Source organism: Esox lucius, chromosome 25, assembly GCF_011004845.1.
Source record: "Esox lucius isolate fEsoLuc1 chromosome 25, fEsoLuc1.pri, whole genome shotgun sequence".
NCBI lineage: Eukaryota > Metazoa > Chordata > Actinopteri > Esociformes > Esocidae > Esox > Esox lucius.
In genome coordinates this window covers 7691095-7714258 of record NC_047593.1, presented here as the reverse complement: position 1 = coordinate 7714258, position 23164 = coordinate 7691095, and the positions used below count along the sequence as shown (strand labels likewise).

The window sequence follows — 23164 nt, the reverse complement described above, 5'->3', positions numbered from 1 at the left end:
AGTAACCATTTATCTGTATCGATGATGCCTGCATGTTAAGCTTCAAACACAAGAACAACGTCGCATTCTGTTCCGCATTAACTATAGATAAGTTGAGGTGTAGTTTGTAGTAAACGACCCATTTCCTTGAAACACTTGTACATTCTTAAACTGACTTTGCTGAATGCTTTGCTGAATGTGGCGATGTTTAACTTGAAGCAACCATCAACCAATTGTGTGCAACGTAATTAACTGACATTTGTAACGCTTATTTTCCTTGCTGCCCCCCCCCCCCCCCCCCCAATTAATGAGATGGATTTCATAAAACATTTTTGTAAAGATTCGAAATCTACAAAACACACTTATTTCAATAAGGTTATTTTATTAATATTATTCTACATGCCTTTCCATGGAATTTGGCAATCTTACATTATGCAGACATTGTTAGCAATGTTTCGAAAATTACTTCAGTTAATATTGAACATGAATGGATCATCACGACATAAGATTACAGAATAACTCTCAAATCACTTACTGACATAAATGAGTGCTTCTGAGGGGTTGTCATTAGCTTGGTAACTTTTGCCCCAGGCCCATGACTGCAAGGGGTTACATGCTTGAAAAATCCAACTTATGTTTGCCCCATCCAAACCTACTGTCCAAAGAAGCAGGGACTCTTCTCAGAGGCACTGTGGTTTTTAACTCTTAAGGTGTTTAGGTTGTCTGTGAGTTAGTTCTTTAGTGTCTGTGACACAGCTGATTTTCCCTTTACAATCTAATACTGTCTAAAGTCCCCGCCACATTCTTCTCACGTCTGACCCATTGAGTTGTCTGTAATTGATCCTTATTCTGACCTTTGTATCTGATTGACTTGTGAAACACACTGCCATGTCTCTGTTATTTTAACATTGTTATGCGCATATGTATGCATTCCCTTTTGCCCAGACTGCTGTTAAGAAACATTTCCTGATCAGAAGATACATTTTAGTGGTCACTATTGGGACCACATCATAAATACATTTCTAGATAACCCCAGTAATGTGAAGTCATTTATGTTTCCCCCCAAGGCCTCTCCTATCTTCCCCTAACATCTCCCAGTCTGCCTGGTCCAAACTAGCAGGGATTCAGATTGCTCAAACCAGCGTTATAAAGTCCATACAGCTGGTGCTCCCGGTTTTAGTTTATCTTGTAGGCAGGGCCAAATTCGTTTTTTTCCACTCTTGTCTTCCGACCAGAATGTCACATGGGTCAATGTGTGGAAGGTATGACATGGTTTGTGTGTACAGGTTCACTCACCTGACAACCTCAGTTAGCCTTTAGCATACTCCCAAACCACTCCCAACAGAGGGGAGAAGGAGCTAGGCAGGGAAATCCTCAGAGCAGACGGGTAGAATAGCTTGGAATACATTCAAACCTCTTCAATGATCTCCAGACAGTTTCTTATATATTTAAAATGTTTGTAAAATGTAGTCATTGAGACATTCTCATACAGAGTGACTTACGTTAACAATTCAGGTTAAGCGCCTTGTTCAAGGCAGAACAGAACAGTTTTCTTTTACTTGTCAGGTTTGAGATATAACCAGTGATCTTTCGGTAACTGGCCCAACGCATTTAACACTAGGCTATTTGCCACCACAAATTTAGATGTTGCACATGTTTTACTATTTGTAAACCAAATCTAACTGACACTCCTCTATGTAACAGGCTTCCAACTGCAGAGGGCACACAGTTCCACTACTTTGGCCTGTCCGCTAACCCATGCAGCGTGCAGTTTTTCATTTCGTTTGACCTTTATTTTACCAGGCAAGTCAAAGGACAAATGCTTTTTAACAATAATGGCCCTGAAGGAGGCAAAAGGCAGCCGATGGAGGATGGGATTAAATAAAATTAAAAAACATGTGGCGACTGCCCCATAACAACATCAACTATGAAAAAAATCTAACCAAGCGCATCATCTGACACTATTAAACTACAAAAGAGAAACTAAAGATAACAAGGTACGATGAAAGCATTCAAGTTATCAACATAGACTAGGAGGCAGACAATGAAAAAAACACCAGGGCACAAGCAATGGACAATAAGCAAAGACAACAACAGCAGCACAACATGGCAGAACCACAATATACAGACATCGCATGAAGTGGCGACAGGTGTCAGTAAATGTATTATTGCTTGTGCCTTTGAACTTGGCAATAACAACAAGCTAGTTGTATTTGTTTTGCAGTTGATACCCATCACTAGCTGTGGCAGACTGAAGAGGGGAGCAACCCAGAGGAGTCTGCTTTGGACATTTGTAAGTGAGCAGAAGGAAATGGGATACAGCAGACAACTCCAATAGGGGTGAGTAAGGCCTAGGAGCGTTTTGAATATAAGCATTAACCAGTGGACATTCGGTCAATTTGATAATAATGGCCAGTTAATGGAAGTGTACAAAGTGCAGTGAAATAGAGTTAATAGATGTTATATATGATGTCTGAAGGGTGGAAATCATCTAGCAGCTCAAGAAAACCCTAACACGCTAGCCTGTAAAATGTCTCCAAAATGTAGCATAGGTAAGACGGTCTTCTGAATTAAGTTTAGCTTATCAAGGGTTGCCTGGTGGCCGGGCCTTTCCCCATGGGGCCCGGCCGGGCTCAGCCCGAACGGGCGACGTGGGGCCGCCTTCCCGTGGGCTCACCACCCACGGGAGGGACCATAAGGGGCCGGTGCGAAGTGGATCGGGCGGCAGTCGAAGGCAGGGGCCTAGACAACCCGATCTCTGGACACGGAAACTAGCTCTAGGGACGTGGAATGTCACCTCGCTGGCGGGGAAGGAGCCTGAGTTAGTGCGTGAGGTTGAGAGGTTCCGATTAGAGGTAGTCGGGATCACCTCTACGCACGGCTTGGGCTCTGGAACCACACTCCTTGAGAGAGGATGGACTCTTCACCACTCTGGAGTTGCCCATGGTGAGAGGCGGCGGGCTGGTGTGGGTTTGCTTATAGCTCCCCAGCTCTGCCGCCATGTGTTGGAGTTTACCCCGGTGAACGAGAGGGTCGTTTCCCTGCGCCTACGGGTCGGGGATAGGTCTCTCACTGTTGTTTGTGCCTATGGGCCGAACGGCAGTGCAGAGTACCCGACCTTCTTGGAGTCTCTGGGGGGGGTGCTGGAAAGTGCTCCGACTGGGGACTCTATCGTTCTACTGGGGGACTTCAACGCCCACGTGGGCAACGACAGTGACACCTGGAGGGGCGTGATTGGGAGGAACGGCCCCCCTGATCTGAACCCGAGTGGTGTTCAGTTATTGGACTTCTGTGCTAGTCACAGTTTGTCCATAACGAACACCATGTTCATGCATAAGGGTGTCCATCAGTGCACGTGGCACCAGGACACCCTAGGCCGCAGGTCGATGATCGACTTTGTTGTCGTCTCATCTGACCTGCGGCCGTATGTCTTGGACACTCGGGTGAAGAGAGGGGCGGAGCTGTCAACTGATCACCACCTGGTGGTGAGTTGGATCCGATGGCGGGGGAGGAAGCTGGACAGACTCGGCAGGCCCAAGCGTACTGTAAGGGTCTGCTGGGAACGTCTGGCCGAGTCTCCTGCCAGAGAGATCTTTAACTCCCACCTCCGGCAGAGCTTCGACTGGATCCCGAGGGAGGCTGGAGATATTGAGTCAGAGTGGACCATGTTCTCCACCGCCATTGTCGAAGCGGCCGCTCGGAGCTGTGGCCGTAAGGTCTCCGGTGCCTGTCGAGGCGGCAATCCCCGAACCCGGTGGTGGACACCGGAAGTAAGGGATGCCGTCAAGCTGAAGAAGGAGTCCTATCAGGCCTGGTTGGCTTGTGGGACTCCTGAGGCAGCTGACGGGTACCGGCAGGCCAAGCGGGCTGCAGCCCGGGTGGTTGCGGCGGCAAAAACTCGGGCCTGGGAGGAGTTCGGTGAGTCCATGGAGAAGGACTATCGGCTGGCCTCGAAGAGATTCTGGCAAACCATCCGGCGACTCAGGAGAGGGAAACAGTGCCCTACCAACGCTGTTTACAGTAGAGGTGGGCAGCTGTTGACCTCAACTGAGGATGTCGTCGGGCGGTGGAAGGAGTACTTCGAGGATCTCCTCAATCCCGCTGTCACGTCTTCCATTGAGGAAGCAGAGGATGAGGGCTCAGAGGTGGACTCGTCCATCACCCGGGCTGAAGTCACAGAGGTGGTCAAGAAACTCCTCGGTGGCAAGGCACCGGGGGTGGATGAGATCCGCCCTGAGTACCTCAAGTCTCTGGATGTTGTGGGGCTGTCTTGGTTGACACGCCTGTGCAACATCGCGTGGCGGTCGGGGACAGTGCCTCTGGGATGGCAGACCGGGGTGGTGGTCCCTCTTTTTAAGAAGGGGGACCGGAGGGTGTGTTCCAACTATAGGGGGATCACACTTCTCAGCCTCCCCGGGAAAGTCTATGCCAGGGTTCTGGAGAGGAGAATACGGCCGATAGTAGAACCTCGGATTCAGGAGGAACAGTGTGGTTTTCGTCCGGGCCGTGGAACACTGGACCAGCTCTATACCCTCTACGGGGTGTTGGAGGGTTCATGGGAGTTTGCCCAACCAATCCACATGTGTTTTGTGGATTTGGAGAAGGCATTCGACTGTGTCCCTCGCGGCATCTTGTGGAGGGTGCTTCGGGAATATGGGGTCCTGGGTCCTTTGCTAAGGGCTGTCAGGTCCCTGTACGACCGAAGCAGGAGCTTGGTCCGCATTGCCGGCAGTAAGTCAGACTTGTTCCCAGTGCATGTTGGACTCCGGCAGGGCTGCCCTTTGTCGCCGGTTCTGTTCGTAATTTTTATGGACAGAATTTCTAGGCGCAGCCAGGGGCCGGGGGGTGTCAGGTTTGGGGACCACACAATTTCATCTCTGCTCTTTGCGGATGATGTTGTCGTGTTGGCCCCTTCTAACCAGGACCTTCAGCATGCACTGGGACGGTTTGCAGCCGAGTGTGAAGCGGTGGGGATGAGAATCAGCACCTCCAAATCCGAGGCCATGGTCCTCAGTCGGAAAAGGGTGGCTTGCCCACTTCAGGTTGGTGGAGAGTGCCTGCCTCAAGTGGAGGAGTTTAAGTATCTAGGGGTCTTGTTCACGAGTGAGGGAAGGATGGAACGGGAGATTGACAGACGGATCGGTGCAGCTTCTGCAGTAATGCAGTCGATGTATCGGTCTGTCGTGGTGAAGAAAGAGCTGAGCCGCAAGGCGAAGCTCTCGATTTACCAGTCAATCTACGTTCCTACTCTCACCTATGGTCATGAGCTTTGGGTCATGACCGAAAGGACAAGATCCCGGATACAGGCGGCCGAAATGAGCTTTCTCCGCAGGGTGGCTGGGCGATCCCTTAGAGATAGGGTGAGAAGCTCGGTCACCCGGGAGGAGCTCAGAGTAGAGCCGCTGCTCCTCCACATCGAGAGGGGTCAGCTGAGGTGGCTTGGGCATCTGTTTCGGATGCCTCCGGAACGCCTTCCTGGGAAGGTGTTCCGGTCCCGTCCCACCGGGAAGAGACCCCGGGGAAGACCTAGGACACGCTGGAGGGACTATGTCTCCCGGCTGGCCTGGGAACGCCTCGGTGTCCTCCCGGAAGAGCTAGAGGAAGTGTCTGGGGAGAGGGAGGTCTGGGCATCCCTGCTTAGACTGCTGCCCCCGCGACCCGGCCCCGGATAAGCGGAAGAAGATGGATGGATGGATGGATTATCAAGGGTTTAGAAGGAACTTTGGGTAAAGAAAACCAAGTCAAGATTTAGCCTTGGTCTGCAGCTGTGAGATATGATGAGAGAAAGACAGTGTGCTGTCAACCCAAAGTCCCATGTACTTGTATGAGCTACACTCTGTTATAGAAACTCCGCCAGGGGAGCAAGGCATTCTTCCTACCAAACCACATTACCTGTGATGTTCAGACAAAGGTCAGATAAAAAGCCTGCTGGATAGTAAGAAAAGGTTGCTGTGGACTGATGGATGAGAGATATTAGAGAAGTCGTCTGATCCTGTGTGGTTAAGAGCAGCTTCTACCTCAACAAACCGTGTTTAGGTGTACCATTAAGGGCATCTTCCAGTGGGCTTTATCTCCCCTGACCTGATCTGACAGGACGCCCACTGGGTCATCAGGAAGGACCAGACAATGTAGTTAAACGTTCCACCCGGTTGACTGGATCCTTGTGAATGATGAAGTTGAATTGTGGATGCAGTCCATGGAGATGTCCACGCCAAAAGGCCTTTGGACACGGTTGACCTTTTAACCTTCTCTATGGTTCCGCCAGCAGAAAACATCCACCATCTTGGAAACATATTATGGTAAATTGTGGTTTTGGTTAAAAATAAAAGTCGATAAAATAATTATCAATCATCTTAAGCATTAACAGTTAATTATAAAACGATAAACAATTTTATATTTGATATTTCATGGATTTTGAAGTGGAGAAATATCAGATGATTTTCCTATTAACATTTAATTTCAAAAGGTTTGTAACAAGTGCTCATATGTTGGTGTTTGCCTTTGTAAGAGAAAGGACATGGTTTAATGTCACAAAAATATTATTATCTCGCACGTTTTTCCACTGGTAAGAGAAGTTTGGCTTGGATAAACGTGCAGTTATATATAAAATACAATATACTTCGTTTTGGAACCTCCGGACCAGGCTATCTGCAATGTGTGAGACAGGTGTCCTTCCTCTGACCTATCTTCTTCTTTAAAACCGAAGGAATTAAGTGGACAATAGTGTGGGATTCTTTGTTTACACAAGTAACGTATCTGCAACCAAACTATTTTGAAATTTCAAAAATATTTATGGGATTTTTGTTTATGTCTGTTTCTTGTTGATAACATGACCGAGCGGCACAGATTACAGTATTAGGTTTCAGGCCTCGCCGCTTTTGCCCGTTTACGTCATGGGCCATAATCTTGGGCAACGCTAAATCGAATTCTCTCACTGACACAAGGCAAGTTTAAAGAAAAAAGGTAAACAAACAACTGCAAAATCAATTGTGTTCTTACATTTAATGCCAAGGTAAGACACCTTCGTTTTAAAGTTGTAGCTTGATAGAAGCTTTGAATGCAATCGCAAACGTTTCGTTGCTCTAATATTACTTGATTTTAATGCATAACAAAATTCCTAATCTGACATTCGCGGATGTTGAAGTTGTCAAGCCGGTAACAAGGAAATTGCGTCAGGTTTTACTGGATATACGGATTAAGGTTGGTTGTGTGGAACATTTAGTAGTTATAAATGCATTATTTAAGTATTTTTTTTTGTATTACGACACGAGTTAGATTGCTCAACACATCAACTCTCGTTCGACGGTCGCTCACGCCGACGTCGAGCCCCCTATCGGTCGGTGTGTCATTGTCGAAAATCCGGTGTGATGCTACAACTGAGCGCCAGGCTGTGCGGTGTTTTTAGGCCGCTGGTATTAAAATTATCGTCTTGATCTTCCGATGACAGTGATAGCTGTTTGGTGTACAATCTTTGTGAATATTGTAACAAGGTAGTCGTGTCTCAACGTTTGAGTGGAAAATGTATTTCTGCAATAGTATTGCTTTCGAAATGTGTAACATTAGCTTAGTTAGCAACCTAAATAAGTTATTTAACTACATATGTAGCTACATCACAACTGGATCGAGGTTTGCAGGCTGGCGAATCGTGTTAGCATCTATAACGTTAACAACAGTGCGTATCATAAAGAGCTATGCGTTGTTGATACTACTTTTTATAATTTAAGCAATATGAGAATATGTTAACTGTGGCCTGGTCGCAGTATAGTTGACACAGTTAGGTTAGTGGATGGCTCTGACTGGTCATACTACTGACTTTACAAGCTGTTAATTCTTCAGCATTGACAGCTGCTTGCGTGATCTGTGACGTTGATACTCGATTTCTACGCACCCTCTGTATGCATGCATGCATCACTGTCATTTCTTTTACTCACAGTTCTGGTTTTCATCTCCCCAGGTCCCAGTCCCATAGCTTACTGTGAAGCCTCGGGCTGTCGTAATGTCGGAGCCCAAGTCACCCACTCCGACTCCGGCCGGAGACACGTACAAAGGATGGCTATTCAAATGGACTAATTACATCAAAGGCTATCAGCGACGATGGTTTGTTTTAAGCAACGGTTTATTGTCTTACTACAGGTAAGAATGGGGCTTGATGCGGTGTCATGGCTTGTAATAAATTTGGCTAAACTATATTGTACTGCAGATTTGATTACTAAAAAGCCGCGAGACATTTCTCAACTAGCCTCTGTTTTCAGTACTGTCTTAAGTCTGGATTCGTTGGAAGTGTCTGTCTAGTTTCAAGTGGCGCTATGTTAACTGAGAACTCACTACAGTAATGTTTTAATCATCCCATGCCTATCACGGCCGATCATGTTTTGACCATGTCATTAGAATGCTGTTACACTTGCGGTAAGCAAGTAGCACTGTTTAATCAACTTATAGCTAGCTAGAGGCCATTGTGGATTCTTGTATAAGTCTGCATTATAATGGTGTCACAATATTGAATGACTCATCTATATTTTGCTGACTTCGGAGGTGTCTGAATACTTACTATCAGCCCTGTGGGGGATTCCTCATGTCTTCACTGGCCTGTGAAATATGAGTCCTTGTCAGACGTACTGTGGTACTCTACCATTCACTTCTCATTCCCACCATGCTATTAATTTGGTGCTGTTTGTTTTCTGAAAACATTATTGTTGGCTTGACAAATTAGGATGAGGTGATAACAATAATATTTCACACACCATTTTCATGGTTTCTATATTTCTCCAGTGAAGTTATTTTCTCTCAGACTGTATGACTTGTGTGTGGCTTGGAGTGCATGTAGCTAGACAGCTGTGATGTTTTTTTGCAGTGACGCTCGATTTACAAGCCAGAATTAATGCCATATCATATGAAAATCCTTCAAATCATATGAACAAATTTAGCCAAGAACAATCTATCAGTGTAAGCTTCATTCTATTTCCATACTTCCTTGTAACCAGAGTTGGTTCCCCGCCCTCTTCTTTGCTGGCGTAATCATAATGACTCCTTGTTCAACTTGCTGTAATCAGAGACCTTGTGTAGGAAAACATTAATGTGGTACAGAAAGCATTGCCCATTCATTATTCTCTTTGTACTCTTGGAGGTCACAGTAGTTGCACCAAATAGTGTAATGGTTTCTCAGTCTGAATATATTCCCTAGCCTCTTCCCTATTTCTGTTTAAAGGAGACTTGGTTTTGTTAAAGAAATGTTTTTACCTTTGCTTCCAGAAGGCTTAGAATAGTGCTTATCCCTACCTGGTTCTTTCAAATTTGTCCAACTTTGAATTCTACTCAATGCTGCCTTAATGAGCACCAATCAAGTGCATTGCTGTGTCTTGAAAACATCATACCTTTCTAAAGAAAGCAAATAAGTTGTAACACCTTTTTTCATCATTTTAATGTGATATAACTTAAGGCCAACTAATCAGCTGAAATTTAGGGTAGTTCAGAACATATTTCTAATGCTAGTATTACTCACTATTTGTGACTGACTGATAGCTAATGACAACCTTGACTTTTGTCTAAAATAGACAAGAAGACTGACAAGATGACAATGAGGAAAGTTGTTTGCTACACTATTCCTAAATACTGTATTGTATTTCTGTGTCACTTTGTTGTTAATTAGACAGAACTAGCCAACATCCAACAACTGACTGGTTGAAAGCGCATTGTAGAATCTTTTTCAACTTATCCAGGGTCAGATTTTAACAGTGCATACCATCGTAATGTCTGTGCACTTGCTAACCAGCACACTAGTGCACTAGCATTAAGGTAGCAGATCCCATATCAATCAAATGTATTTATAAAGCCCTTTTTACAACAGCAGTTGTCACAAAGTGCTTTTACAAAACACCAGGCCTTAAACCGCAAGGAGCAAACAATAACAATGTTGAATTTCAGTGGCTAGGAAAAACTTTAAATTTAGGAAGAAATCTAGCCTGGTTCTAGAGGAACCAGGCTCAGAGGGGTGACCAGTCCTCTTCTTGCTGTGCCGGGAGAACATTTTAAGAGTATCACTGTATAAACTGCCTTCAAACTGCATGCAGAGCAGAACCCTGTTATTGAGGAAAAATTTATCTGTGAGTTCATCTAATTCTGGACAGGTAGAGACCGAACCAACTGACAAAACCTCACAATGTCTCTTTAAGGAGTGGTTTTAAGAGTTTCTGAATTTCTGAAAATAGTAAAACCCAGCTTTCCCCACTCCTCTCTACAGGACTCAGGCAGAAATGGGCCACACGTGCCGGGGTACCATCAACCTGGCCACGGCCAACATCGCAGTGGAGGACTCGTGCAACTTTGTCATCTCCAATGGCGGGGCTCAGACCTACCACCTGAAGGCCAGCTCCGAGGTGGAGCGTCAGCGCTGGATCACTGCTCTGGAGCTGGCCAAGGCCAAAGCTGTTCACAACCAGGCTGAGTCCGGTAAGTTGGGAAAAGATGCGTCGCTGACCGGGCCAAACGTCTCCACGTTGTTATTTAGCTGCTACTCAGAGCCACTTACAATCGGTGCCCTCGTCTTGAGTTCCTATTCTTTTGTCTTCAGACGACTCTGGCGATGAGTGTCCCACGTCGCCCCCGACCTCGGGGCAGGGAGGTGGGGCGCGCAACTCCAACTCGGAGGTCCAGTCCACGTTACGCACGCTGGGCAGCAAGGTGGAAGACCTGAGCACCTGCAACGACCTCATCGCCAAACACGGCTCGGCCCTTCAGAGGTCAGGGGTTCAACTCATCGCTCACGCAAACCGTCCAATAAACGGGGGAAAAAAAGTTGAATCCCCATGTATACGAGACGGTCCTCTCAGTTGATTTACGGCAGCTTGGATGTGACTGACGTTTGACATCTTTGAATTAAACACCCGAAGGAACAAATACATTGAATGGAACCAGCTTACCACTATGCCCTCAGTTAGTGATTCTGAATGAATATTACCCATGACAGGGCAGTGATGCTGGTACGCTGTGGGTGGTCTTCTCATCTTCAGTCAAAATCCTAGCGTATTAATACTGGGGCATTATGTAGCTTGCCCAAGGTAAATGCAAAAAGGCACGGTCTGTTCAAAGTAAACAGTTCACCAAGGATTGTTTTAGATTTTGTATTTGTTTTTCCACAGATTTGTCCTGACTGCAGAATAGTCTCGAGTTAATAAACATTTTATTTTATTGTGTCGACATGGCACCGCACGAGGTATGGGCTGAGGACGTGGGACTGGCTGACGTTCCCCAACTGTGTCTTTCTTTCCCAGGTCCCTTTCTGAGCTGGAGGGGGTGCGGCTGGGAGGCGACACGGAGGGCAAGATCCGCCAGGTGACGGAGAGAGCAACGCTGTTCCGCATCACCTCCAACGCTATGATCAACGTACGTTTTAGCTCTTCTCATTTCCCTAGTTTCGTTGAATTCATAATAAGGAGAAACTGTAGATTAAGCCAACCAAGCGCGATCCTGAAGCGTTTTGCTAACGTTCTCTTCCTTTTTTAAGAACTTCCCTGACAATGTTTCTCTACCCCAGGCATGCAGAGACTTCCTAGCCCTCGCCCAGGCCCACAGCAAGCGGTGGCAGAAAGCCTTGTATTCGGAACGGGACCAGAGGATCCGACTGGAGGAGACGTTGGAGCAGTTGGCCAAGCAGCACAACCATCTGGAAAGGGCCTTCAGAGGTGCCACTGTACTGCCCGCCTCCCAGAGCAACCCCGCCCTGGATAGCAAGAGTAAGGCGTCTGCTCTTCAAAAACTCTTTGACCTTTGATCTTAAACCTTTTGATCTTAAAGCCAACCAGCGAATACGTGGAGCCACCGTTGTTCATTTTGTTTGCTCGCTCTCTCAGGTTCGGGCTCAGCCAAGGGCGACGCAAGCGACGAGGATGATGAGAACGAGTTCTTTGATGCGATGGAGGACCCGGCCGAGTTCATCACGGTTCCGGCCGACCCCAAGTATCATAGGTCAGGGGGCCTCTTCCTTTGAACTTTCCCCCTCCTGGTGTCAGTACAAGTGGTAAGGCATTTCATGAAAATGTATTGTACTGGTTAAATGTTTCTTTCTCTTTCGTTTTTCCTCTATTTGGCATCCTCTCAGAAGGTCGGGGAGTAATGCCAGTGGTTTTAGCACTGAGACCGGAATGGATGATCAATCAGTGAGTCTCTTGTGTTTCATTCTGAAATGTTTCTTTTATATCACTCACTTTAAAGTAAAAAAGTGCATTTGAAATTAAAGAGGCGTTTGTGTCTTGCCCGCGCAGCTTTGTGACGAGCAGTCGCTCGGGTCCAACCCGGAATCGCCCCAGTCCCTGGAGGTGGAGCCAGTAAGGAAGAGACGGACCAAAATCCCAGACAAGCCCAATTATTCGCTGAACCTCTGGAGCATCATGAAGAACTGCATCGGCAAGGAGCTCTCCAAGATCCCAATGCCGGTAAGAAATGTCTTTGTTTGACTGTAGCCAATTGAGGACCGGGAAAAAACAGAAAAACCTTCTAAAAATGCGCCCACCGTTAATCTGGCCACAACCCCTTCTGTTCCTCCCCCGTCTCCCACCCAGGTGAACTTCAACGAGCCCATCTCCATGCTCCAGCGTCTGTCTGAGGACCTGGAGTACTACGAGCTCCTGGACAAGGCGTCCAAATGCCAGAGCTCCACGGAGCAGCTGTGCTACGTGGCGGCCTTCACCGTCTCCTCCTACTCCACCACGGTCCACCGCACGGGGAAGCCCTTCAACCCCCTGCTGGGGGAGACCTACGAGCTGGACCGGCTGAGAGAGAGTGGCTACCGCTCGCTGTGCGAACAGGTGAAGGAGGAGAACGTATGCCCCCGGCGCCGAAACCTGATAGTGGTCAACGGCTGATAGTGGTCGACTAGCTGATAAGGTTTAACGTTCGTGCTAATGTGTAGCCGGAACGAGGACGTTTCACCTTGGGTGTCTGCTGCTTAGTGACGTAACTGGAATGTCTGTCTCTGGTTTCTCTCTCTGCCTGCAGGTGAGTCACCATCCTCCAGCCGCAGCTCACCACGCCATCTCAGAGAGAGGCTGGACCCTCCGACAGGAGATCTCCCTGGCCAGCAAGTTCAGGGGGAAATATCTCTCCATCATGCCTTTAGGTATGTAAAGGGCGCGTGCGGACAGGGGTCGGCCAGCCGTTAACCTGAAGGAGGAAACCTGACAGAAGTGTGTGTGGGAGCAGAGTGCCCACATCTGGTTTGAAGGGATAAAGGCAGCCAGTTTGAAGACCAGATGCGTCCAACCATATAGCAGTATTTGACATGGTTCCGTTTCACTTCGGCAGGTACCATCCATTGTATTTTTGAGAAGAGCAACAATCACTACTCGTGGAAGAAGGTTACTACGACCGTGCATAACATTATCGTGGGAAAACTGTGGATCGACCAGGTGAGGAAAAACCCTGACGTAGCATGAGGGATTGACACGCTCAACTCAAATGGGTGACGTAGCATGAGGGATTGACACGCTCAACTCAAATGGGTGACGTAGCATGAGGGATTGACACGCTCAACTCAAATGGGTGACGTAGCATGAGGGATTGACACGCTCAACTCAAATGGGTAACGTAGCATGAGGGATTGACACGCTCAACTCAAATGGGTGACGTAGCATGAGGGATTGACACGCTCAACTCAAATGGGTGACGTAGCATGAGGGATTGACACGCTCAACTCAAATGGGTGACGTAGCATGGACTGTTTAGGGTGCTGGTCAGGTGAAATCCTTCAGATTGTGCTGAGCTCTGCTGCGGAAAAATACATTCAAATGTAGCAAGCAATTTCAGTGAGGTCAGGTTTTTCCTTCTTTCCCCAGTCATTACATCAGACTGACTTTCTAAAATCAACCTTACTTATGGGCCTTTTTCTAAAAAGTACATACAGCTCCGGAAAAAATTAAGAGACCACTGCACCTTTTTTCTTTCCTTTTCAGAAAAGTCTAAAAGGAAGGTTTTCAGTGGGGGAACAGAAGGGTTAAAATTAAGAGACCACTGCAAATTGAACGCTTGTGTTCCTCACTCAAACCGTTCCTTTTAAACTTTTTTGGAAAGGAAAGACATTTTATTTTTGTCCAGAGCTGTATTTTTTCATCAAAAATGTTACCACTAGGAATATATCCACAATGATTCTGTACAAATAACAAAGGATAAACACAAAATCCTATTAATAACAGTAAATACCAAGTGACATTACCCTGAACACAGTTGAACATCATCTAGGCGTTGAGGAGCCTATTTTCAATCTGACGATGAATTTCGATGACCCCCCCCCCCCCCCCCCCGCTCTCTCGGTTTCTTCTCAGTCGGGCGAGATCGACGTGGTGAACCACCGGACCGGCGACCGCTGTCACCTCAAGTTCGCCCCGTACAGCTACTTCTCCCGAGACGTGGCCAGGAAGGTGACGGGCGTGGTGACGGACAAGGACGGCAAGGCCCACTACGTCCTGTCCGGGACCTGGGACGAGAAGATGGAGTTCTCCAGGGTGATGCAGAGCAACCGGGGGGAGAACGGCACCGAGGGCAGACAGAAGACCGTCTACCAGACGCTCAAAGCCAAGGAGCTGTGGAGGAAGAACCCGCTGCCGTGAGTCTGCCGTGGGAGGGAGGTGGTTTTGGGGTTAGAAGTGTAGTCATTGAGCTATTTATCCACACCACCTTCCAATGCCCGAAGGAGGTTGGTTCGGTGGGTGTCATTGTGTGGGTGGGGGTGGTTGTATTCTGGGATTTGTTCTCTTCGGGGCCTAGCGAAAGACCTTCAAGATGAGCAACAAACTGGGAAGATGTGGCAAGGAAGGTCGTAGTTCAGTACAGCGTTAAAAATAGACGTCCTTCCTTCACTCGAAGTGTTCTCTTCCAGTGAGGGGGCAGAGACCATGTACTACTTCTCCTCGCTGGCGCTGACGCTGAACGAGCCCGAGGAGGGCGTGGCGCCCACCGACAGCCGGCGGCGGCCCGACCAGCAGCTGATGGAGGCGGGCCGGTGGGACGAGGCCAATGCCGAGAAGCAGCGGCTGGAGGAGAAGCAGAGGAGCGTCCGCCGCGAGAGGGAGAGGGAAGCCCAGCGCGCTGCCACCCCGCCCGAGGAGGTGGCCGAGGGGGCGGAGGAAGCGGAGGAGGGTAAGAAGGAGGGAGGGGATTGTCGAGGAGGGCGGCTGCGGGAACAGTGATGTCACTTCCTTCCAAAGCGAGCGCTCGTTCACGTTATTTACACTGACTGAGGAAATATTTGACGCACGAAACCGTTTCCTACAAGTGAACACTGGTTGTGGGTGAGGGGATCGCCAAACACGCAGTATTTCCTTTTTATATATATTTTCTGGTGTATTTTAGTTGGGTAGTCAGAGGGGAATGTTGTTTTGTTTTAAAGAGCAGTGGGCTGGGTTTGAACCTATGTTGCTGTTTAGACTCTTGCACCACCCTAGGCCACAAAGATACTTTAGTTTTTTGTATTATTTTTTTATCCTCGTCAGGAAGTGAACTTTAGATTAGGCGTATTTTCTCGTCTGCTTCTGTTGTAGCTGTACCGCCGCTAGAGGGAGGAGAGGATTTAAGGGACAGGAAGTGGGTCATCCCAGAGCTTTTGTCATTCCGTGTGTGCGTTTTCTGTCTCTGTCTGTCTGCCGGGTCTCTCGTCTTGTGTATATCTTTTGTCTGTTGTTCAGACGTCTGTCTGTCTGTGTCTCTCCCCCAAGCTGTCATTGAGGACTCTTCCATCACTGACTCACCTTTGAAAAGCAAGTACTCCTTTTTTCCTCTTGGTTCGCTCTCTCTCGACTTCTTACACTACCCGTTGCTCTTTTCACAAGGCAAGGTGAATTGAAAACCTCAGACCATCCATCCCCTCATCATTTCCTCCTTCTCTTTTCTCTTTCTCATCCCTCCATTCTTGGTTTGGCCTCTGTTCAGCCGATGCAGTGGAGATGTGCACGGAAGCGAGCCAGGCTTCGGATGAAAGCAAGTACCCCTCCCTTCTCTAAGCTCCCTCCCGAGAACAACCCCATGCTTCTTCTACCCTTTAGCTGCCTTTTGTCTGACTTTCACTATAATGCGTCTCTATCTCTTTATTTTCCCTTCAGATGGTTCATGTAGACTGAGAGGGAGACTCTGTAGATAAATGGTGGCCAGCTAACGGCGTTGACAGGCAAAGATGCTAGCCTGTCAAAACCAGGGTGGGAGACATTGGTGTACACCGTACAGGAACCTTTTGAAACCGGAAGTTTATTATGGGCGTACATTTTGTTTTGACTTTTGAAAACGTTGAGCAATTTGGGTAAACTGGAGCAATTTGGGAAAAATGCCTTGCTCGAACAGACTGTTAGACTTTTTATGCCCCCCTTGCCAGCTGGTGGATTCGATCTAGCATTCTTTCAGTTACTGGCCAAGCGGTCTAACGTCTGGACCAAACATGACATCTTTTTAAACAGTCCATGACACATTTCTCGGGTCGTATTGACGGCCTACGTTCTCCCTATCCTCATGTTGTGTCCCAGTTATTTTGGCAGACTTGTCTGGTTGAGTCTTGTGCGGTCAGTTGGGTTGCTATGATGCACCCTGTCGTATTTTTGCCCCACTAGTTCCACCAGATTTGGAAACCTCGGGAGAAAAACGAGGGGAGGTTGTGAATTGGAACAAATGTGTATGACATGAGAGCTGTGGTCACTGACACCAAGATGGCAAGATTAAGCGAACACTTCACATGTGACCTCCCTTATTTCTTTTTTTTATAGTTGTAGTGAAGGAACAGGATATTCTTTCAGTAGCAAACATTTTCAAAATGGTCTTTCAGTTTTTTTTGGGGTTAGGTTGGAAAGGGTAGGGGTTTTGTCCCCCCCCCCCCCCCACCTTCATTATTTCATTCCTCTCTTTCTTCCCATTTTTCATAATCCTTTCCATTCAGCGGACCCAGATGATTCTCCACCTCACACTCCAAGCAAGTAGTCCTCTACTCATTGGTTCTCTCTTTCTCGCTTGCTGGGTTCATACAGGCAGCCCAGTTCAGGCACACCCCCTCCCCACTGCTCAGAGAACTGAAGAAGAGCTGATGTGTAATGAGCTGATTTGATTGGCCAAGGAAAAACATAGGGAATTAGATCTGAATTTGTCTGCCTGTATAATCACAGCCATATGCCTCTCTGTCTGTCTGTCTCTCTCTCTCACACACACACACACACACACACACGCGTTTTTTTTTGCAGCCCCTCCACTCTCCGAGTATCAAAACAAGTATTCATCATTAGCAACACGACCTCGTCATGTTTTTAGATAAATGTCCCTAAGGGAGCCACCGCCCCGCTTACATCTTTCGGTCTTGTTCCCCCCTCAGTGGATGACCTGGAAGTTTATCCAGGAGCTGTGGGCAAAAGCAAGTAACACCGGTCTCTCTCTCTCTCTCTGCTCTCTCTTTCTCTCTTGTCATTTGTCTTTAGTTAGTTTCCTGTCTTTTAGAAGCTCAAGCAGTTGCAGTGTCACTTAGCTCAGTCATGCTAGTTCACAAAGGGTTAGGGTGTTTGTATCCTGTTGTAGTAGAGTTTAACTCTGGTATTCCCTCCTGCTGTATCTAGAGTAGAGCTAACTTCAGCAACGCTGCCCATGTCATTATACTATTCTAACAATCTGGGGCCGGTTTTTCCCAAACTCATTTGGGGAACTCCGTATTTACCGGATTGTATAGTCCTCCATGAATGGGATTGATCTGGCTGTTTTGTGTATTTTCATGGGATCATTCTGATCTGGACACCACAACATCAAGATCACATAATCCAGATTTGGTGCTTCGGATAGGTCTTTATTATATTGCCGTCTAATGGGTGAGTTATTTCACCTATGGGGTTTTAGTTTTTGCAAGAAAGCCAGGTTTTCTAATTAAAATGAATTAGTGTAAGCCTGATTCTGTAATCCAGATCTTTCGATTACCCCCCCATATAGAGTAATTAAGTATTCTGTTGCTTTGAATGGGTCTAACCTTCGCCATCTACTGGACAGGTTAGGGTACTACGAATAAATATGTACATTTTGTTTTGAACGAACCTGTAAAGGTTATTGGGTGTACCTTTTTAATGCAGTCGCAGTAACAATGAGTCTTTAGATGTCACGTTGACACCTTTGTTGAATTGGCTTTCGCCTTTCCAAATCCCTCCTTCCAGTGGGATTGACATCATCTATGTTTTCAGGCATCAGCATTTCTCCTCTTTTGAATATCCCAATTCTGATCATGAATCCCATCCAATTGGGGTAATCCAATAAATTGTATTTTGAAAACCCGGCCCCTAGGCTCCAGGATCATGCCAAAGAGGGATGAGCCGATACTGATACTGTCCTAATCACCCCCCCCCCCCCGCCCCCCCCCAGAGTAAAATAACTTTGTCCTCGTGCGTCTTTTGTATGTCTCTGTGCGGCAGTCAGTGTTCTGAAGCTTCCTGGTTCCCAACATCTCTGACCCCTTTCAGTAGATTAACGGTGGTCTCCTGTTGTTTTCCAGCCGGCTCCCACCAGGACAACTACCAGGCGCTGTGGTTCAAACGGGTCGTGGACCAGGTCACGGGAGAGTCCGTGCACGTCTACAAGGGTGGCTATTGGGAGGCGAAGGACCACGGCAACTGGGACATGTGCCCCGATATATACTGATTCCAAACCCAGGCACCCCCCCCCCCCCCCACACCCCCGAATGGATTGTACTAACCCAGGCACTTAGAAAAAGGATGGCCTCAAGCCCCCCTACCACCACCACCACACCCACCCCCCACTCCACCCCATTTGAAGAAGGGGAAAGCCGGGTGTTGATCCTGTTATGTGAACCCCAACCCCTCTGTCTTCCAGGATGAGGTTTTGGGTTGCAATGCCTACCGCTTGAACCCCGTCTTCCCAGGGACGGTTTACAGTGGCCGAGAGACCCACAGAAGGACGGGGCCGTGCAACCAGACCTGCCCCCCCCCCCCCCCCCCCCTTGTAATATTTAAGGTTGGGATGGGGGAAGCTGAGGCTATCCGACATCTGTAGCTAGGGAAAATGTCCTCTCCCCAACGCTTCATCTTCACTACAATCAACAGATGATTAGATCTCTCCATTTAGAGGCGCTGGCAAGAACTGTGTGTTTCTGTTTTCGTCCACCATGGCTCACATTCTCTCTCACCCTCCCTTTTATGCACACCTCATCTCCTGCTGTCGTCCTCCAGAAATGGCTGGAGGCAGGTAGGTTTGGTTATGTTAGACTGATGATTTAAGATGATCAAACGCAGACCCTTAAGATGTCGAACAACAGTGATGCCTGTGTGCGTGTGAGGCAGGGGTTACAGTAGCAGAGGTTTAGCGCCTGTTTGAGAACGGCTGATTGGCTAGCGTCACAAATGCAGCTTGAGAGGCCTGGTGAGTGACGGCAGAACGACCCAGCGCCTGCAAACGTGGGCTCTAGTCGTTGAGTGTGTCCTTATCTAAACCGATACCTCACGCCGGCTCCCGCTAAGGCTGATCGTTTTTTGATAAATGAAGGATTTATGGTCATGAAATACTATTTAAACCGTTCCCACTGCACCCTATCTCGTTCATAAATCTATCAGCGCTTCTTCCAACAGCTGAACAATCAAGCAGAGCATTTTTAGAAAATGTATATTAGGTTTAGTGTACGAAGAAGCAGACCTGATGGTAACATGTCGAAATGGGGCCCAGCCCGGTGAAATTATGTGTGAGCGGCTGTGTCCCAAGCGGCTGCCGAAATAGGGCACTTCTTGTAAGCAGACCACTTTATATCAGCCGTGGTCAGAGGTAGTTCAGGCTGTGCACGAGGTAATGGGATTGAGCTGTGTGCAAGCTTTTTGTGAGTTCCAGAAATAAGATATCACATTTTATTTTTCAAGTGTACTTACAACAGAGTAGGGAATCATGCAGAACGCCAACGGGAACAGAATATTGCAAATGTGTGTGTATATATCAAATTAAATAAGTAATAGTGCTATTAACGATAATATTGATAAGATATATATGGTGATGTTTCAGAATATGAGAAAGAATCCCCCCCCCCCCCCCCCTTTGTCAAATAGAATGTTTGTTACTGTTTCTCACGTGGAACTGGATTGTCCTTTTGATTGTAAGTCAACTGTAACTTTTTTGGATCGCTCCCATTTTCAACCCCCGTACATGCGGATTGTATACTACAGACAGACAACACACCTGACAACAGTTGTGACCTAACACAGATGTATTCACTTCTCTCCTCGGGTATCCCCAGCCATTCCGTGTATCTGATCTATTACGGAGCTAGCACACTTGATTAGCCTTGACGGTAGTCCTCAAGCACGTGATTAGTAAATCAGGTGTGCCTTTTTACAGCTACGACAATCGTGGAACGTCTGTGTGTGTGTGGGGGGGGGGGTCTCTGAGGGGAGGGTTGAACGCCTGCTGATCTACCGGTTTTTGGGCAAAAACATTCACGCAGTGCTTGTGAATAGGTCAGCATTTGTGTTTCTACAAACTGTCCCGCCACGTTGTGCGTCTGTCGTGGAAGTATGTGTACGTGGCTGCCAGTTGAATGTTCACATTGTCATTATTGTACTACTGTGTATTGTTGACATGGTCTATCTTAAGTTTACAGTTTTTCACTCCTGTCTTTTTTTATTCATCTGTTCTTTTAATTAATCCCTTTTTTTTTTTTATCATTCCATCTTTTTGTTTATCCGGTCCTTTCCTATGGTTGTCCTAGTTTCCTGTCTTTATGCCCATTCACTGTAAATCTTGGTCGATGTGCTAAGGTGCTCAGACTGGCTGTGGGGCAGGTTGATGTAATAAAGCCTGACTGCAGAAGACGTGTGCCTAACTTGATTATTTGTCTAATGCAACACTCAAACCAAACTGGATGAAAATTGGTACACCGCGGGTTGAAATGAACTAAACCTGTTGTAAAAGGAAAAAAATCAAAACTGTGCATGACTTTGGATCTACAGGAACAAGTGCTATTGATCAATTGGACTACTTGAAAGGGGTAAGGGATTCTGTTAGGGAGTCTGAAACATTTCTATTCTTCACCCTCACCTTCAGACTCAGGGAATATTCAGACCCTGAGCACTGCTGAATGGAATGTTCACACAGGTAAAAACTAAAAAATAAGCCCCCCAAAATCTTTTTTATAATGTAATAATGCAGTCATCCAGTGGACCTGAGAATAGTTACAGGTAGGGAAGAATGTATCCAGACTGGAATTTTATTTTTTTATAAAGTAAAAGGTAAAGGCCACAGTTTGCATAACATCAGCAATGCTCCACAGTACATTATTTGCTATCAAACGAGTACACCTGTGCATACAGAAGTCTGACTGTGCTTGGTCTTATAGGCCCTATCCAGAACCCAGGCCTAAAAGGACGACAGATTAAGCAATATAGTCAAAATTCCACCTAGACAATCAGATGGAACCACAAATCCTTTTATCCTGAAAAAGACTGCAATACCGAGTCGATAAATGGAGCTGACTGTTTTCCACATAAAGTGGGATTAGGGGTTGGTTCTGAAAAGGGCCATAGGTCCGAACGTCCTATCGCTGTCAACCCGGGCCTGTCCCTACTTGTCTGCCTGGACAGCTTTCTTCGTGGCTTTTTTTGTGGCTTTCGGTGTCTTGGGCTGTGACTTCTGCAGCATGTTGAGTGTGTCCCTCTTCTCGATCTTCCTCAGCTGTTTCTTCTTCATCCTCTTGATCTTCGTCGTGTTCCGGATCTGTGGAGAATTTATTTAATTAACGCTGTGCAGCATTTAGACTGTGGCCAAGCATCTTGGAGTGAGGCGCACTAACGTAGAATCAGTTCTCTCTTCCAGATCTTAAATGAATGATGACAAAAACTCTGACACCGTATATGTACATGGCCCCCCTGAAGTCAACCAGATGGAGATCTTCAGAAGACTTGTTCACTTACCACTTGCACAACCTCTGCCTTCCTCTCGTTCTCGGCTCGCCTTTTTACATTCTCCTCGTGCCGCTTTCTCTTCTCCTGTGAGCGGGTGACAAAGACATGAACAAACAATGACATCCTCTGGTACACGGCCAACTGGTTAACTGATGTGTTCCAGAGATTGCTTTCATGCCTGGGAACTATGAACACACCAAATGTCAAATCATGACATCAGTGAACTACAGTTTGGAAATGTCAGCCTGATCCCCATCCTGAACCAGTGGTCTTGAAATGACTGAATTCAGAGGTCAACCCAGTGGTCTTGAGATGACTGAAGTCAGATATTAACACTACTTGGAGATTTTAGTGCATTCATATGAACAGGTGGTAAAACTGACCTCTTTCGCTCTGGCCTTATCCTCCTTCAGTTGCAGGGAAAATTTCTTGACCATGTCTTTCTCTCGCTTGGCCTCCATCTTCTTTTCCCAGGAAGACCGCAGTGGCTTGTCTATCACAAGAGCTGAAAACCTGAAAGACAATAAGATCCAGTGTGTTTCAATGGTTGGGAGTAGGCTAAAACGTGAACATATCTATATACGTTGTCAACCATACTGACCTTTGCTTGTTGCGGTCTTTCCATACCCGTCCGGATTTTGGTTTTCCCAAAGGTATTAGGCCCAGTTTCTCATTTGACTCTGAATGAGTCCTCTTTTTCCCTGTTTTATTTGGGAGGCCCGGAACAGTCTCCATTCTAACGGAATCACCCTTGTTTTCCTTCTCGTTGCATTGATTCGTCACACCTAAAATATCTGAACCTGTACATGATTCTTCAGCAGCTGTATCGGTGTGAATGGACTCTGGACATACTCGAGTTGCGGCCAATGATGTTGATTCAGACACACTGCTTGGCAATTCTTTCTCACTCGCCTTGTCTGCAACGGGTTCCACAACTAAAACCTCTTGTTCGGGTTCGGTCTCATTTGGTAACTCTTGAATCACAGACTTCCGTGTTCGACGTGTTGGAGTCTTCGGTACTTCGGAGTCAAAATAAGCAGCTGGTGTCCGGACTCTCCGCCCGCTACGAGTCCGTGTCACAATCGGCGGCGCTAACTCGTTTTCAGCGTCTTCTATGGCCTCAGGTCCTTCTTTTAGCATCACTTTCTCACTTGTAGACATGTTGTCAAAATTATTGTGTAATTATTACATATGATATTATCTAGCAACACACCTTCACAAGACAGAATATCAGCAGAGTTATAAAATCCACGTGTTTGTTGATGCGAGCAACCACCGAGAGGAGATGACAG

The 23164-nt window shown here is 46.9% G+C and overlaps 2 protein-coding genes across 15 annotated transcripts; one reads left to right on the top strand and one right to left on the bottom strand.

Annotated features, from left to right (window-relative positions):
* Nucleotides 1-292: 292 nt before the first annotated feature.
* Nucleotides 293-20783, top strand: osbp (oxysterol binding protein). 14 transcript variants are annotated; one of them, XM_034290946.1, is made up of 19 exons: nt 6976-6991; nt 7124-7179; nt 7934-8112; nt 10217-10425; nt 10547-10715; nt 11247-11358; nt 11510-11708; nt 11826-11940; nt 12074-12131; nt 12237-12407; nt 12534-12779; nt 12970-13090; nt 13276-13379; nt 14292-14572; nt 14846-15105; nt 15651-15722; nt 15895-15942; nt 16886-16918; nt 18467-20783. In XM_034290946.1, exons 3-19 carry the CDS (start codon nt 7976-7978, stop codon nt 18610-18612), a joined length of 2481 nt encoding a protein of 826 aa, XP_034146837.1. In that variant the 5' UTR covers nt 6976-6991; nt 7124-7179; nt 7934-7975; the 3' UTR covers nt 18613-20783. The 14 variants fall into 14 exon arrangements, with proteins under 14 accessions (XP_034146838.1, XP_034146836.1, XP_034146841.1 ...); XM_034290947.1 differs by lacking the exons at nt 6976-6991; nt 7124-7179 and adding an exon at nt 293-2319; XM_034290945.1 differs by lacking the exons at nt 6976-6991; nt 7124-7179 and adding an exon at nt 6878-6942.
* A 372-nt stretch (nt 20784-21155) lies between these two features.
* ccdc86 (coiled-coil domain containing 86) lies at nt 21156-23145 on the bottom strand. Its single transcript, XM_010891578.5, has 4 exons — nt 22474-23145; nt 22256-22385; nt 21882-21956; nt 21156-21684 (listed from the first exon to the last, which is right to left on the bottom strand). The coding sequence occupies exons 1-4, from the start codon at nt 23031-23033 to the stop codon at nt 21532-21534; spliced, it is 918 nt and encodes a 305-aa protein (XP_010889880.2). The 5' UTR covers nt 23034-23145; the 3' UTR covers nt 21156-21531.
* Nucleotides 23146-23164: the final 19 nt, after the last annotated feature.

Excerpts from the sequence above, each read along its gene's own strand:
- ccdc86 (XM_010891578.5), bottom strand. The coding sequence starts at position 23,033 with ATGTCTACAAGTGAGAAAGTGATGCTAAAAGAAGGACCTGAGGCCATA. Across the intron at positions 22,386-22,473 it reads AAAGACCGCAACAAGCAAAG|GTTTTCAGCTCTTGTGATAG; the intron begins GTCAGTATGGTT and ends ATTGTCTTTCAG. Across the intron at positions 21,957-22,255 it reads ATAAGGCCAGAGCGAAAGAG|GAGAAGAGAAAGCGGCACGA; the intron begins GTCAGTTTTACC and ends ACCCGCTCACAG.
- osbp (XM_034290947.1), top strand. The coding sequence starts at position 7,976 with ATGTCGGAGCCCAAGTCACCCACTCCGACTCCGGCCGGAGACACGTAC. Across the intron at positions 10,426-10,546 it reads TCACAACCAGGCTGAGTCCG|ACGACTCTGGCGATGAGTGT; the intron begins GTAAGTTGGGAA and ends TTTTGTCTTCAG. Across the intron at positions 13,091-13,275 it reads TCTCTCCATCATGCCTTTAG|GTACCATCCATTGTATTTTT; the intron begins GTATGTAAAGGG and ends TCACTTCGGCAG.